Genomic DNA, 18074 nt, shown 5'->3' on the forward strand with positions numbered 1-18074 from the left:
CCGGGAGCGGCGGGTAGGCAGCAGCGGGGTCCGGGGGGCAGCGGCAGCGGGGTCCGGGGGGGCAGCGGCAGCAGGATCCAGGGGCGGCAGCGAGATCCGGGGAGCGAGTAGCGGCAGCGTGTTCGATCGGGCAGGCAGGTAGGTGGCAAAATAAAGATGGCCGCCTGCACGGGAAAATCGTGCAATTGGCCGCTGAAGACGTGACGTCACAGCCAATTGCACGATTTTCCCGTGCAGGCGGCCATCTTTATTTTGCCACCTACCTGCCTGCCCGATCGAACAAGCTGCCACTACTCGCTCCCCGGATCTCGCTGCCGCCCCTGGATCCTGCTGCCGCTGCCCCCCCGGACCCCGCTGCTGCCTACCCGCCGCTCCCGGATCCTGCTGCCGCCCCCCCCCCCCCCCCCGGCTGCCGACCCGCCCGTGCGATTTTGGCGCTCATCCAGGCAGGGGAGGGAGGGAGGAAGGGAGAAGGGACTACCGGATGCCGCTGATGGCTGCCCGCCACCCACCGGCTGCCTGGACCCACAGCCCTCCGACAGGTATTTAAAATTGTTTTATTTTTTTATATAACACACAGGTTTTTTGTTTTTAACACTTTTTACACTTACCATAGCAGGCCCGAGCCTTGCTATTTTTTCGTTTGGTTTTTTTTTTGCTTCGGGAGGAGGGGACCGGACGGGGCTGCAGGAGACCGGACGGGACCAGGGCGGGTAAGCAATGTTTTTACACTACACTACACTAACTCCTACTAGGGGGAGGCGGTAAACTAGCAGGTTAAGGCCGCGGCAGAACAGCGGGTTACGGAGGAGATAATATCAGCGCCCATTACAGTATCGCAGGGGAATAGCTAATTCCTTCATTATACAGCTTTTTCGTTCATTTACATGCTGGGTGCGGAAAGGGTTTAGGAAAGGGTTTAGGAAGCGCTAAGGACACGTGAAACTGGAGACTGTATCGCTGGATGGCCTTACTCGTCTATATTGTGCGCTCCCAGCACGTTACAGACCGGGAATCTTTAACTCAACGTTACTGTATCGACCTGTAAGTAGGGTTGGGAGCGCCTGCAACTCTGAAATGTGCCTGGTGGAGCAGATTGCTACCAAAGTGGTCTTTAATGCCAGATCTCTAATGGATAAAGGCTCAAAGAGTGTTCTTACTAATGCTCTAAGGACCTGATTAAGATCTCACTGGGGAAAAATTGGTCTGAAGGTTGGTTGTATATGATTCACCCCTTTTGAGAAGCACATGGCTGAGTGCATGGCTAACTGGATGCCTTTAATGTGATCCAAGCCCTTTTGCAAGAAGGCTAGGATTCATGGGATGTCAAACTTCACTGGAGAAGTTCTATTCTTTCAGCAGAAAGCTTCAAATAGCCTCCACACTCTAACATAGGCTAGCGAGATTGAAGTCTTATGTGCTTATAAGCATGATTGCCACTACTGCCTGAGGGTACCCTCTGACTCACAGCCGTGCCCTTTTGAGGGCCAGGCTGTAAGAGTAAATGGAGAGGGGTCGCCCATTGATACTGGGCTCTGCCACAGTAATTCCTGATTTATAGGGAAATGCAGAGATCCCCCCACTAGGAACCTTGTTAGGTTTGCATACCACGACCTTCCTGGCAAATCTGTGGCTACCAGTATCATCTTAGAGGGGTAATCTCTATCCTATTAGGGGCAAAGGCAGGAATACATAGAGAAGCCTGCCCTTGGGCTAAAGTCAGATCAAGGCATCTAAACCCACTAGATCCTGCTTCTTTTCATTGACTGAAGAATCTCCCTACCTTTGCTTGGGTTGCCATTGTCAGCCCATATTGCTCTACTATCCTCTGGAACACCTCACAGTTTATTCTCCTGGATCTAGGTTGTGCCTGCTGAGAAAGTCTGCTTGCACATTTTCCCTTCCTGCAATGTGAGTTGCTGACAATTGGGTAGGTTCTTTTCTGTCCAAATGAGTATCCCTCTCGCTTTCTCTGAAAGCCTGGGGCTGCGCATGCCCCGCTACTTATTCACATATGCCACTGCCATAGCACTGAGAGAACTCAAGACTGCTTTCCCCTCTATTCTTAGAAGGCCTGAAATGCCAATCTGATGGACATCAATTCTATTTGATTTATTGACTACAGAGCTTCTTCTTCCAAACAACTCCCTTGGGCCAGATGGCCCTGGTAACTTGCTCTCCACCCAACCATGTTGGAATCTATAGTTAGCATGACCCAGTCAGCTGATTTTCAGTCTACCCCCTTTATGAGGTTGTGGGAATCCAGCCACAAGTCCAGGCTCTCCTTCACCATGCGGGAGACCCGTAGGTGATGGTCATAGTTTTGGGAAGCTGGAGACCAATGGGCTAGCAACGACCATTAAAACGGGTGCATATTTGCCATTGTCCAGAAGTCTAAATCTATAATGGTTGTTATTAGCCTCACTAGGTTCCAAGTTGCTCTTTGCAGAGTTCACCAGACAGCCCAGCTTTTCTAGGAGCCAGACAATCGTGGCTGAAGCCTGCTGGTCCTACTGGGCAGTTTTTGCTCTAATGAGCCAATCATACAAACAGGGATGAACCATTATCCCCTGCTTGCACACAGCAGCCACTAGGACCATCATGACCTTGGAGAAGGTCCTCAGGGCTGAGCAAGCCAAAAAAGCAGGGCCTGAAACTGATAACCTAAGATACAAAAATGAAGGTGACCTTAGAAAGAAGATCTGATAGGTATATGGAAGTAGGCTTCTGCCAGATCCAACAATGCCAGAAACTAACTTTTCTTATTGCCACCACGAACAAACAGAGGGTCTACATAATGAAGTTGGGTACCCTCAAACACCTATTGACTCCTTTTTGGTCTAAGACAGGCCAAAAGGCAGTCATCCTTTGGCACTACAAAATAAATTGAATGTATTCCATGATCCTTCTCCCGGAATGGGTCTGGGACTATAGTCTCCAAGTCCCGTAAAATTTGGAGGGTTGCTTTTACTGCATCTCTTGATTTGTGTCATGCAGGAGGAAATCAAAAATACATTTGGCATTGAGGAGAACACTTGGGCATTATCCCCTTAAAATTATAGCCAAGACCTACTGGTCCAACGTAATCAGGGCCCACTCTGTGTAATACCATAACAGACATTGGTTATTGGTATTACTGACAGAGGGGCCTGCTGGATATCATTGTGGAATGTGACCGCTACCTGCGACTGTACACAGGTCCTTCTTTGGCCTCATGGTACCATGAAAGGACTGGGATTTACCTTGTGATACATGTAAGGCCATCAGCCCTGATGCATTGATAATTGAAATGCTACAGTCTAAGCCCATACATGCTTGACTGGCTTCTATCCTCCAGAAGCCTTTTGGGCTTGGTTTCACCCAAGTCCTTCACCAGTTTTTCTAAGTCTTCTCTGAATGGTAGTACCCCTCCAAAATGGGAGCTTACACAGGCAATTATACAGCCAATGGAGTCTCCTGGCTGCCACCCAAGAGGTGACTGATCCAGAGGCTAATTTAATCAGCTCATACATTGTATCTGCTTAAAAAGGCCACTACCACACCAGGTGTAAAGTTCCTTGATGCTTGGGCAACTGCTGAATCCAGTGTAAGGCGGCCTAGGCTAAATACCCTCTGCAAATTGAGGCCTGAATCGTCATAGCCCTTGTGGAGAAGACTTGCTTTAGGAATGCTTCTATCTTCCTGCCCTGAGAGTCCTTTAGGGTTCTACCTCCCTCTACAGGAATAGTAGTTCTATGGGCCACTAATGACACCAGCGCATCCACCTTTGGATTCCACAATAGCTTGTTCTTTTCCTCTGCAGGGAACTTTCCCATCACCCTGCCTCTTCTGAGCCCCCCAGAGGGGAGTCACATTCCACCAGCACCATCCGCCTTAGGGCTTCATGTAAAGGAAAGGTCCTCGATGGCTTCTGTATATCCTACAGGATAAGGTCACCTGCTTTGGTGCTTGAAATCTTCAAGGCTACCTGTACATTAGTAATGAGGGGTATAAGCTTCTTCTTTCAGAACAGCCTCACTATTGAGTAATTCTCAGACAACAAAGAGCACTGCCCCTCCTCCTGGGAGCTCAGGAGGCACACTAGGCACTGAATCATCCGCAAACCAACCTTCCTCTCTGGAGTCCGGCATGACAGTCACAGCAAGTGATGCTTTAAGCCTAAGCGTGACCCATGAGTATTTAGGGATCCCATTCTTTCCTTCCATCAATCCCTGGTCTGGGGATCTCAAGCCAGTCACAGAACCAGGCTTCTGCATAGTGCAGAAGGTCTTCTGTATTATTAACACAAAAAATGGAGAGGACCCAATGGGGTTGGCTCTCGACAGACCCCTAACTGGATATTGTCCAAGGCCTTGTCCTTGATCGCTGAAGTATCTGTTCCCTGGAGCCCCGTTCTGCCAGTGGATGCCAACAGCCCCAGTTTCCCTGGAGGCAGCAGCTCTTCCTCTTCTGGGGCATGGAAGCAGAGTCAGTGGCTGGCACAGTGCCCTGACCACAGAGATTCCCCTGTATGAGGGGCCCCCTCAGTGAGCCCCTCCAGGGATGCCAGACCTGGACCCCCATCACAGGCTGGGCAGAATAAGTTTGCACACTGGGGATCTTTTTAGACCCATAGGAAATACACCTGTTGCCTCAGCATTCTCTCTCTTTTTTCAAGGCATTCCGCCATGTTGGAGGGGCTCCCAAGCCTGCCTGAAATTATGACGTGCCTTCCCTCCCTCTCCCGGGCCTTCCACGGTACTCACTATCTCCAGGGAAATGCGCTGGAAGCCACCGATCATGGCAGAATTGCCTGCCGCAGCATCCCTCCTTCGCAAGCAACTGTCCTTTCCCCACCTGCCTCTATTTTCTTTTTTAAACAGGGCTTTATTCTCAAACACCAGCCCGGGAAGAGTGGAGGCAGAGTGCAAAATTAACTGGAGGAGAGAGGGGGCCAGAAAGAGACAGACAGCAAAGGAAAAATTCCTATTTTTTTTTTTTTTTTTTTTTTTTATACACGGCTAGGTCCTCTAGGATCCTCTATACCAGTGGTTCTCAACCTTTTTTCAGCCAGGACACACCTGACAGATGGTTCTCATATGCGTGACACTGAACATGTGACCATCACGGGGCTATATGTAAACACACACTCTGCACCCGTGGGAACGCCCTCAACCCCCAACAATGGGTCAGAACAGAGCTAGGGCATTACCTATACAACTCACCATACAAAAAAGATGTTCAGGTTCTGGTGACATCTGAGTAAAAGCAAAACAAACTCCCTTTACTACTAGGTACACTAGCCTTCCTTATGAAAAGATAGTAATTTACCACTAATGCATGTCCTATTGAGAAAACACAACAAATAAGATTGATACAAATGCCTACATGCTAGTAAAATACCTCACCTCGGTCACACACAAAGCCGACCTTCACCAAGGACAGAAAGACCACAAATTATAAAAATGGAGACAAACTGGAATGGAAAACCAAAAAGCCACTCTGCATGCAGTATAAACCTGGAGAAATGGAAACAAATATAGCACCTAACATAGTCCCAGGATCTGCAATAATGCACACAAACTAATCTGCATTATGGCATGCACTCCAACAGTAACAACCCCTACCTATGAAAAGGTAACACTATAAATATTAAACCAGGCCCTTAACACCAATATACTTCCTAATAGGAAAACAGAATAAGGCAAGCTGTTATAGAACCCCATGCAGACATAATTGTAAAACTATACTAATAAATGTTTCAAAACAACTGATGAACAGAATAACATCCAACAATTAAAAACTCATTATTTAAAAATTGTCCAAATACCAATTAAATATTTCAAAAACAGACAGATTACATAACAGCAATAATTAAAATGGCAGTCAATCAAGAAAAATAAGCTTTAAAAGATACCTTTACTTACCACCTCCAGCAACTCTCCTACTCCTTTCTCTTGCAGGCCAAAAGCACTCACCAGAAGCAGCAGAGGCTGCTGAAGCTCTGTCCTCACAGTCCTCTTCTTAGGGCCTACAACCAGTCACTCACTCACACACCCCCCAAATTAGACCCCATGACCTGTCTCTCTCTCTCACCCAGAAACACATCACCTCCCTGACCAGACTCTCTCTCAATCACACACATGCTCTCTCTTATATACAAGCTCAAAAATCACACACACCAGTCCTCAGCCATTCGCACCCACACACACCAGCCCTCACCCAGGCACTCATTCGCACCCACACCCAGGCTCCCATTCTCACATACATGCACCGGGCCTCACCGTCAAATCTCTTCTTCCTTCGCTGTAGGGATGGGCTCGAGTTCCGCCGCAGCTTTGCTCCAGCGGGACTTCTTTTTTGCCGCCATGGGGATGAGCTCCTGTGGCAGCCTTGCTTGTCCAGGGTCAGGCTTCCTTCTTCGCCACCACGGGGATGGGCTCCCGTGGCAGCCTCGCTTAGACACTGCCACTCCTCCCAACCCCCCCACTCCCAGCCTATGCTCTGTCCCTCCTTCCTGCCTCACCAGCCAATCAGAAGCTTCCTCCTTTCTTCCTACTCCCACACACACCAGCATACACCCATTCACACCCACTAGCCCTCACCCAGGCACCCATTCACACCCAGGCTTCCCATTCACACATGCATGCACTGGGCCTCACCGCCAAACCTCTTCTTCCTTCGCTGCAGGAATGGGCTCTAGTTCCGCCGCGGCTTTATTTCAGCAGGACTTCTTTTTCGCCGCCACGGGCATGGGCTCCCATGGCGGCCTTGATTTGTCGGGGGTCGGGTTTCCTCGGCCTCGTTTCTACACTGCCACTCCTCCCAACCCCCCACTCTCGACCTATGTTATGTCCCTTCTTCCGCCTCACCGGCCAATCAGAAGCTTCCTCCCTTCTACCCACTCTCCCACTGGCAGGTAGAAGGGAGGAGGCTTCCGATTGGCCTGCATGGGGGCAGGAAGAATGGAGGAGGCTTGCCATTGGCCCGTGGGGGCAGGGAACGGGGAAGCACAACCAGGGCACTGGGACTCCAGAAGCTGTGACATACCTGCCCGGTGCTTGGCGACACACTGGTTGAGAATCGTTGCTCTAAGGAGCAGGGAGGTGCCTACAACCACGCATCCTCTTGGGAGGCAGCTGCACTAGGAGAAACAGCCCCAAGAGGATGCTGCCCCAGGAGCTCAAAAACTCTACCAGGATAGGGATGCAGGAAAGATAAAGCCCTCCCCCCAAAAAAAGTTCTCTTACCAGACTTGCTCAACCTTAGACAGCAGGGGTTTGGGGAGAAAAATCATTGTGTTATGTGGTATTATAAATCACCATGTAGGCATCAATGTGCCTTTCATGCATTTAGATACTCATACACAAGGTAAAGTGACAAATAAAATAGAAGAAACCCTTTTTGAGCGATACCTACCTAATACATACAGTGATTTCTGCCACGTTTGTCCCCCAGATAACGCTGTATAACACCCTGCTTCCTTCTGTCCTTTTCTCCCTACTTTCTACTTTCCCCTCCTACCACAATGTTTTTTTGCTTCCTTTTACTTCTTTATAGCTTCTCTTACCTGAAGTTTGCTTGTGCTCTTCCTCTTCCTTTCTATGTACCAAGCTCCAGTTTTTCTGTCCTGCAGTGGCAAAGGGGCTAGAAACCTCTGCTTGTGCTCTTTTTTATATTTTATGCTTTGCTTCTTTTTAAAACAATTTCTACTTTGCTCTGAGCTAAGTCAGACATGGTACAAAAGAAATGTATATAAATAAATGCATTTTTAGAAAAAATGTTCACTATGATGCCACTATTTTTGCAAATCCAAATATGTACTGTGCCTTATATGATGTTAGGCAATGACATGGTACCTTATTTCTAAAGAAAGGATGCATGAGAATTTATTTGTAAGTGCTGTTGTGTGTGTCTTCTCTTGTTATTTTTCAGATGTAACAGTTTTTAAATCTAAAATGCATTTTCGGACATTGTAGGTCTTCTATAAGATTTTATCTTTCCCTTTATTGTACCTACTTTTTGATTTCTGGAGGTCTGTAATAATTTAACTACTATTAAGATGTGTTTAATAATTCATTAAGGCATTAATGTATATATCTCCTCTATTTACCAATCACAGAAGAACCTTTTTTCCAAGAGTTGCACAAGGAATTATGGAGGCAACGTTTCCAGATAAGAAAATATCTTCTGCTGCAACATATATGTTTAACTACAGTTCACAGAGAAACCTGCAAATTTCTTACTAATCCAGAATAAGGGATATTTTAATTAAATAAATTTGCAAACTATCACCATAATCAATTTATCTTCAGTAATAAATATCAAAGGGCAAATCTGTTGTTTACCTGTAAATATTAAAACTATCACACCTGCAAAAGAAATTGCAGTTTCCTGGTCCCTATTAATTGTGTCAAACATAGGAAAGTGCTGTTTAAAAGAAGTCTAATATTTAAAACAATGATAAAGATTTTTAAATATGCAGATTGATTTTTACTGGAAAAATGCTAGCAGTGCAATAATTAAGTTAGAAGACACTCTCACTTAACTGTAATCTATCCTGAAGCTCTTCTTGTATAGTTAGGGCAGAATATAAATGATTTTAAAGAAATAAATAAAATCAAAAGACAAGAGGTTGGCAGTGGCTTTAACCTAGGGTGTAATAATTCTAGGCATCTGGTCACTGGAACAACCAAAATTTCATTACTGGTGTCTGCCTGCTGCAAGGCCACTGAGAAAGAGTATCAGCTCGATCCAGTAAAGTGTGCTCCGTCGGAGCGCACTGTCACCCTGCTCTGGACGCGTGTTTTCCCTTACCCCTTATTCAGTAAGGGGAGGAAAACACGCGGCCCACCCGCGGCACCTAATAGCGCCCTCAACATGCAAATGCATGTTGATGGCCCTATTAGGTATTCCTGAGCGATCCAGTAAGTAAAATGTGCAGCCAAGCCGCACATTTTACTCTAAGAAATTAGCGCCGCCCAAAGGTCGGCGCTAATTTCTTCCGGCGCCAGGGAAGTGCACAGAAAAGCAGTAAAAACTGCTTTTCTGTGCACCCTCCGACTTAATATCATAGCGATATTAAGTTGGAGGTCCCCAAAAGTAAAAAAAAAGTAAAAAAAAAAATAAAAAAATTTTGAATTTGGCCCGCGGCTGTCGGGCCGAAAACCGGACGCTCAATTTTGCCGGCGTCCGGTTTCCGAGCCCGTGGCTGTCAGCGGGCTCGAGAACCGACGCCGGCAAAATTGAGCGTCGGCTGTCAAACCCGCTGACAGCCGCCGCTCCAGGCCAAAAGGAGGCGCTAGGGACGCGCTAGTGTCCCTAGCGCCTCTTTTTCCTCGTTTGCACCGCATCGCCTAATTTAAATACTGGATCGCGCGCACCGGCGAGGGGCCGGTGCGCGCGCCGGGAGAGCGGGCGTTAGTCCGCTCTCCCACGGACTTTACTGGATCGAGCTGTATGTGAGTTAACAGTGTAGTTCATAGAAATGTGATGGGCTTCGGAGGACAAAGAATGGAGAACGGAAGGAAAGTAAGAAGCTGGAAAGAAATAAAAGCTGGGTGAAGAAAGAAGAAAGGAAAGAGGCACAAAAAAGGAAAAAAGAGCAACCTTCAAAAATGAGCAAAAAAAGCAATGCAAATTAAAAAACCCACACACAAGAGTAAGATCAAAAACAAAGAAAAAAACAAAAGCAAGTTAAGAAGAAAGATAGTTTTCCTTGGCTTCTAAAATTTTGGCTTGTTACTAAATATTTCTACCCCTAGATTTAACAATTCATGTTCCAATTAAAATGTACCATTTCAATACACTACACTTATGAAACCCAGTCTTATTCTAACAGTAAGACCAGAAACATTCATATTATAACCCTGCAATTTATCAGCTGCCTGGACAATCATTTTAGAAGTTATCACAGAAAGTTATAAACAATAGCTCTGTTATATAAGTGGTAACTTAGTATGAAGCCGTTGAATACACAGTAGCTCACAAGAGGAGAAAGGACAAACATAAATGGCTTTTTCTTACCCACAGTCTGGAGCTGGACACCACCTACAATCAGGGTCTGCTACGAGCCACCGCCTAAGCATAAATTCTTCATATTTTTCCATCAGGATATCATCATTGAGTATCAAACGTATATCATGGGGGTTAAAACGTTCTGAGCACTCAGGGCAACTGATATTAACTCTGCTCTCAGATATTTCTATCCGCAGATACTGACGTAAGCAATCTGTGCAAGATCTGTGGTGGCACGTCATTATTTCTGGGAACCTGTCCTTTGAGTGTCGCAGAAGGCATAAGGGACACTCCAAGAAGTCTCCACTCTGTTTACTATTAGAAGCTATTCCATTATCAGAAGAGGTATACGTGGAGAAGATAGAGTTCTTGTCTGTGCACAACTCTGAATGGATGCTTTCAATGCTTGCAATTCCATCCAACCCTCCATTTAAGTCTCTTGACTTGCGTTTTGTGTCCTTCTTTCTTCTAAAGAGAGACCCTAATGAAATTCTTCTCTTCTTTGGTGCCTTTTTAACTGAAGGCAGACTAACAGAGGAAGCAGAAGACTGCAGGTCCCGATCTGAACCCATTTGCCGATGCAAACTCATGTCTAGATTGCTCATTAAATATGGGTCAAAGTTCACATGTAATCCTGATCATCTTTATCCATAAAATCAATGCAAAGAGAAGAAATAAACTGAAGCTGTGCTGCAAAGAAAATCGTGCTTGAGACATCTGCCTCATTTAGATGAGTTCTTCATTTTTCATTTCCAATAGGCTGTGTAGAAATTCTGTGAAAAGATAACAGACAATACAGGTTAGTATAAAATTATTTTGCTCTTTGCTACAAAAGCTAATGAGAAACAAAACCTCTAGGAAATGAATATAATAAATAATGATTTTACTAAAGTTAGGAACATACCAATTATACTATTAAAGCAGATGACCTTCATCCCAATGCAAAATTCAAACTTGTGGTTTTAGGAGACTAGCCCTTACTCTTACAAGAATGGAGAGGTGGAGGGCTAATTTTTTCACACTGTCTTAATATTTTTAAATCATAGTTACTATCCAAGCAATAAACCTTTTTTCTGCATTGTAGTCTGAACTAATACTCAATGCAGAATTTTTATTTTTTTGGACACAGAATTATTCCAGGAATACTGCAATTGTTATTCCCTCTTCCCTATCACCGCACAGCCTCTTCTCTGATCCCCCTACTACCTATCCCTAACCTCTCCCTCACCTACTGCCAGCCATTATGCCGGGACCAAACTGTAGTGCACCCAGCCAAATTCTGAGCCAATATTTTAATTTCTGCAGGACATGGGAATTCTGAACCAATTATGCATTACAGATTGGCGTAGAATTCTCCTTAGAGGTACCTGCTATCAGAATAATTTGTTGAGGGAAAATTGAAAAAGGTAAGTAAGCTATTTAATCATTGGAATGGAAGAGTTACCAAATTGGAGTCCTCCATTAAACAGATGTAATGCTGAAAAAAACTGCATGGCTTAATTCTACTGAGAATTTAGAGGTCCATTGGCCTTGCCTCATATGTAGGGATCTTTATTTTCAGTTTTTATTTTATTTTTCCTGTGAATTTCTCACTGAATATTATAATGAATAAAAATGGGGGTGAAAAAAATCAGTGGAAAAAACTGGAGTTTTTTTCCTATTGATTTTCTCCCAATTTGTTCTTTATAATAAATACTGAGAAATTCCAGGGAAAAATAAAATAAAAACTGAAAACAAATGTCTCTACTCATTTGAAGGGGTGATATTGGAAACATATGCACTGTGGAGACCATTAGATCCAGCATTCTCAATATAGATTAAGCAGATGTCTATTGAATGTATTTTCTCCCCCACAATGTTATTTCTGTTTGTGGAAAGACACGCCATCACCTTACTCACATCTAGCAGAACCCCAATGAATTCCAATTGCGTTGATGGGTTGAGATGTTGGGTCATAGATGATGACCTGGGGGGGGGGGGGGGGGGAGCGCTAGGCTGGAGGGTCCCACTCTATTCTAAATGTGATTTTTCCATGGGAGAGGGCAAACAGTAACATTAAAAATGAATACAACAGAAGTGAAAATCACCTCATGGAAATGTAGGAGAGATTAATTTAGTACTCAAGCAACATAAGATTTTCAATGCTTTAAAGAAACAAAAATTCACAAATAGCGATGCTACAGGAAACTCATCTCAATGACAGAAGATAAAAAGTGAAAGAGATGGTCTGTAGGAAAGGTCTGGATTTTCTTCCTTTAATGGTAAGAGTTGGAGTAGCGATTTTGATCCATAAATCAATCTCATTATTGGTCACACATATCATTAAAGATCTGGAAGGATGATTCCTGATCTTAGAAGCTGAACTATTTGAACAACCTATTTTGTTATGCAATGTGTATTTAACGAATAGTTATGGTTTTTTTTTTTTTTTTTTTTACTAGTTTGGTGAGAAAGTCACTATTTTAAACCAATTATCGGCTCGATACAGTAAGGCCGCGGTAAAAACAGTGCGGCAGTGTCAGGCGCACCCTTCCTCCCCGCACGCACAGTTCTCTTCACTAACTCCCCGATACTCTCCTCTAATCGCATGCAAATGCATGCCGCGGCTGTGAAGCGTTAGGGAAGGGTTATGCCCGCGCAACCCATTTTACTGTATAGGCGCTGTAACAGCGCCTATACAGTAACCTGGGTGCGCTGGTACCTGTCATTTCAAATGACATTTGAAATGACAGGCACCAGGAAGTGTAAAAAAGTGTAAAAAGTGTAAAAAACAAAAAACCTGTGTGTTATATAAAAAAATAAAACAATTTTAAATACCTGTCGGAGGGCCGTGGGTCCAGGCGGCCGGTGGGCAGCCATCAGCGGCATCCGGTAGTCCCTTCTCCCTTCCTCCCTCCCTCCCCTGCCTGGATGAGCGCCAAAATCGCACGGGCGGGTCGGCAGCGGGGGGGGGGGCGGCAGCGGGATCCGGGAGCGGCGGGTAGGCAGCAGCGGGGTCCGGGGGGGCAGCGGCAGCAGGATCCAGGGGTGGCAGCGAGATCCGGGGAGCGAGTAGCGGCAGCGTGTTCGATCGGGCAGGCAGGTAGGTGGCAAAATAAAGATGGCCGCCTGCACGGGAAAATCGTGCAATTGGCCGCTGAAGACGTGACGTCACACCCCGTGACGCCAAACGTCGTGACGTCACGTCTTCAGCGGCCAATTGCACGATTTTCCCGTGCAGGCGGCCATCTTTATTTTGCCACCTACCTGCCTGCCCGATCGAACACGCTGCCGCTACTCGCTCCCCGGATCTCGCTGCCACCCCTGGATCCTGCTGCCGCTGCCCCCCCGGACCCCGCTGCTGCCTACCCGCCGCTCCCGGATCCCGCTGCCGCCCCGCCCGTGCGATTTTGGCGCTCATCCAGGCAGGGGAGGGAGGGAGGAAGGGAGAAGGGACTACCGGATGCCGCTGATGGCTGCCCGCCGCCCACCGGCCGCCTGGACCCACGGCCCTCCGACAGGTATTTAAAATTGTTTTATTTTTTTATATAACACACAGGTTTTTTGTTTTTAACACTTTTTACACTTACCATAGTAGGCCCGAGCCTTGCTACTTTTTCGTTTGGTTTTTTTTTGCTTCGGGAGGAGGGGATCGGACGGGGCTGCAGGAGACCGGACGGGACCAGGGCGGGTAAGCAATGTTTTTACACTACACTACACTACACTAACTCCTACTAGGGGGAGGCGGTAAACTAGCAGGTTAAGGCCGCGGCAGAACAGCGGGTTACGGAGGAGATAATATCAGCGCCTGTTACAGTATCGCAGGGGAATAGCTAATTCCTTCATTATACAGCTTTTTCGTTCATTTACATGCTGGGTGCGGAAAGGGTTTAGGAAAGGGTTTAGGAAGCGCTAAGGACGCGTGAAACTGGAGACTGTATCGCTGGATGGCCTTACTCGTCTGTATTGTGCGCTCCCAGCACGTTACAGACCGGGAATCTTTAACTCAACGTTACTGTATCGACCTGTATATTAGGAGGTGATCTAAACTGTGTGTAAGATCCAACTATGGACAAATCCAATCATGCCCCATCAGATAAAATTAACAGAGGTAAAGGGAGTCCTTACATTTGCAACCATTTAAATCCAATAGTCACTTGGAGGTTTCTTCATCCTCTACAAAGAGACTATACTCATATGTCTAGGACCCACTCAACACTTTCAAGGATTGGATTACCTGCTAATGGCTAGAAGTTGGGTTTTTTTTGGGGGGGTTTTTTTTATTACCTTAACCAGTTATTGGTATTATAGAAATTTCAGATCATGCTCTTGTTTGGGTGGAAAAGAAGTGGGGTAGGGGTATGTATCTGGTAGAACCCAGAAATTCCTTGTTTATTTGGCTACTGATGGTAAATTTCAGGAACATCTGCAAGTGAAATGAGAAAATTTCCTCCAAAATAATGAAGTACATTTAGTTGCCCCTACACTCTTTTGGAAAACTGCTAAGGCAGTTTTTTTTCTTTTGTTTTTTGTAGAGGGGAAATAAATAGCCTATACAATTAAAGGAAAAAGATATGGATAAGAGGCTAGTTAGTTGGAAAAACAATTGGATAAATGAGATTTGGCATTAAATTCCAGTGCCATAAATAAAATGAAATTTGTGGCCACACAAGTAGCTTTAAATTATTTAATTCATGAGCGTGCCAAGAAAAGCCTGCTTTATTAAAAATTACATGATACGGATTTGATAACAAGCCAGGGAAAACGTTGGCCTCTTTAAGAATTGGACTGGGCTGAAATTTACAGTGGAACGTCAAAAATAAGACAGGGAGGTTAGACCAGAGCTTCCCAAACCTATCCTGGTGACCCCACAGCCAATTGGGTTTTCAGGATATCTACAATGAATATGCATGAGAATTTTGAATGTAATGAGTCTCCATGGATTGTGGATGTCCTGAAAACTTGACTGGTTGTGGGGGTCCTCAGGACAGGTTTGGGAAGCTCTGGGTTAGACAATACCAACAAAAATTATCAATACTTTTTTGGACTTTTATAAACAAACAATTATATTCATCTGAAGAATGTTTCATGTGACAGGTTTTTTTTTGCAAGGAATTGATTTACCAAAAATATCTGAAGAGCAGTTGTATAAACTGAATGCCCTTCTAACAAAACAAGCGATACAGATGGATCTGTAATATGTATAAAGAGCCAGGTCCAGATGAGTTTAGTTCAGAATTTTGATAGATAAAATAGATGCCCCTATACAATCTATGTATTCAGAGCTGGTGCAATTGGGATTTTTCCCTTATGGAACAAACAAGCGGGCCGATACAGTAAAAAAACGCGGGAGAAGCGCCCGCTCTCCTGTGCGCGCGATTCAGTAAATAAATTTATTTAAATTAGGAGCGGCGGCTGTCAGCGGGTTTGACAGCAGACACTCAATTTTGCCGGCATCTGTTCTCGAGCCCGCTGTCAGCCACGGGTTCGGAAACCAGACGCCGGCAAAATTGAGCGTCCGGTTTTCAACCCGCGGGCCTATTTAAAAAAAAAAAAAAAAAAAAAAATTTTTTTTACTTTTTAAACTTTCAGGACCTCCGACTTAATATCACCATGATATTAAGTCAGAGGGTGCACAAAAAAGCAGTTTTTACTGCTTTTCTGTGCACTTTCCCGGTGCCCGGAGAAATTAGCGCCTACCTCTGGGTAGGTGCTAATTTCTGAAAGTAAAATATGTGGCTTGGCTGCACATTTTACTTACTGAATCACGTGGGAATACCTAATAGGGCTATCAACATGCATTTGCATGTTGCGGGCGCTATTAGGTTCGGGGGGGGGTGTGGACGTGCGTTTTGGATGCGCTATTACCCCTTATTGAATAAGGGGTAAAGCTATCGCATTGAAAACGCGCGTCCAAATGCCGGCTAACAGTGCGCTCCGTCAGAGTGCACTGTACTCTATCGGCCCGAAGGTAACTATAATAGAGACTCCTAAGCCAGGGAGAGATCCTACATTACCAGAATCCTATCACCCTATCTCATTATTAAATTTTGATATTAAATTGCTAGTAAAGATTATGGCAGACTTGCCCAAATTATACCAACATTGATTTGCACGGTGAAATGAAATTTGTTTGATGCTACCCAATTACAAATATAAGAGTCATCAAGACAGCTATGGAAAAGTCTGCAAAACTAAATGTTCCATCTTTATTGATTAGCTTTGACACCTAGAAAGTATTTGACCGTGTGGTATGGGGGTACTTATTTCACATATTGGAAAAATAAAAAAATTAATGACATTTTCTTAAGCCAATTCATTTGCTGTATAAAAAGTCTAAAAGCTGCAGTGTTTGTGAATGCAGGCCTATCTGATGAATTTGCTTTATGTAGAGGTACTAGATAAGGCTGTCCTCTCATTTCTTTTATCTTTAAAACTTCTCTTAAGGAAAGTCCAGACAGAGAAAGAGGTAGAAGGTATAAGGCTAAGTGACAATTTTAAATTGCTATCTTTCTAGATAATATTTTAGTTTTTCTCACTATTCCATAGAACTCCCCAAAGCATTTGATGAGAGCAGATGCTAAATTTGGGGATTCCTCAGTATTTAAGTTAAATTGGGACAAATCTGAAGCTATGGCTATTCTGAGAAAAACTAAAAAGTTGTGGGGAAAGGATTTTCTGTAAAATGGGTAAATGGTGCTTTCAAATATTTGGGAACAACATTACCTGGTAATACAAAAAAATCATTTATGGAAGCAAAGCGCTGGTCCTTTTTGAAATCGAACGTTAAAATGGAGCAATGGCACTATTTACCACTTGCAACGTAGCTAATGCGTGGCAGATGTAAAACACTGGTCAATACATCTCAACAGGAAAAACTTATTGTAGATACAGTCACATCAACAGTGTACATTAGTCAAAGGAAACTTATTTTTTGTGGTTTGAAAACAAGGAGCCTGACATGGCCGTGTTTCACATCAGGCAGGGGGACTGAGCACTGTGCATATCTTCAAAAGAGGCTCACAAATGAAAACAAACATTAGAGGTGATTGTAAGTGATAGTTAGAAGTAGTCTTCACAGTACATATGCAGGAAGTCAGGTTCAAGGCCGAATTGAGCCTTGGGTTTAACAATGCTTATTAGTAAAATGCTTAAAGGGAGAATACAGTAAATACAATAATTTAGAGTAAATTATTGTAAAGGGACAGGCCCATGCCGCGAGTCAACAGAGTTAAGCTGATCCCAGTTTAAGAAGGGGTATCAAGCCTTTAAAAACAGAATTCCAATGGCAATAAAAGAATTCTTGAAAAAAAGAAAAAAAAAAAAAAAAAAGAGTATTGGAAAACGCAGTCCCCAGCTTGAATAGACTGAACACAGAAAATAGAAATAAAGAAATATAACACTTCTATCCAATTCTTATTTTCTAGGTTATATTGCTCTTTTACATTTTTAAAGGAAAATGTCTGCCCTTCCCTATTTGTTATGGGATATTTGCTGAAAATCTTTTTGTGACCATGAATAAAAATATCTAACTTGATCTCCAAGTGTAAATTCTAAATTCCCCTGAATTGAAAGAAAAGGAGTGACTCCATATTTGCTATCCATCATCCTTGCTTTAGCTTTCCAGATGAACCTCAATGGCTATATAAGCCTTACTTCCTCGGAGGATCCTGAACTAGTATAGCAGAACTCAAGGAAAGAAACTAACAGGCAAAATGAAATTTCATCTTCCTTATCCTGCTACACAGTCCAGACTAGTGGAAAGCCCATTCCAACCCAGCTGGGAAGAAGAGAGGACTGCTCCGAGAATGCCTGCCCCAAGGAAGTATCTCTCTTGGCTTGCAAATCGAATCCGTAACATACATGAGAGACTGTGAGGACTAAATGACTGCCTTACAGATGTCCTCTGGAACAAGCATTTTAGCCTCTGTTCCAGAGAAAGCCTGTGCCCTCATAGAATGAGCATAAAACACCTTCAGAACCTGTTGATGCTTTGACATAGTCTAAGGGGATCTTCTGTTTGATTTACAAGGACAAAGAGGATTCTGAAGCTGTCTTGCCCCTTGAGACCTGCTGAATAAAGGCCTATCTGTTAGCAG

General features: G+C 44.4%; 1 protein-coding gene across 4 annotated transcripts in view; it reads right to left on the bottom strand.

Moving 5' to 3' along the window:
• RNF19A (ring finger protein 19A, RBR E3 ubiquitin protein ligase) overlaps positions 1-18074 on the bottom strand; it is a 217993-nt gene that overhangs the window by 116353 nt on the left and 83566 nt on the right. For all 4 annotated transcript variants that reach the window (XM_029591803.1, XM_029591801.1, XM_029591802.1 and 1 more), the window contains one exon: positions 10006-10769. In XM_029591803.1, the coding sequence (XP_029447663.1) occupies positions 10006-10601 (596 nt within the window). In that variant the 5' untranslated portion in view covers positions 10602-10769. The remainder of the gene's footprint in view (positions 1-10005; positions 10770-18074) is intronic.

This window comes from Rhinatrema bivittatum, chromosome 2, assembly GCF_901001135.1.
Source record: "Rhinatrema bivittatum chromosome 2, aRhiBiv1.1, whole genome shotgun sequence".
Lineage (NCBI taxonomy): Eukaryota > Metazoa > Chordata > Amphibia > Gymnophiona > Rhinatrematidae > Rhinatrema > Rhinatrema bivittatum.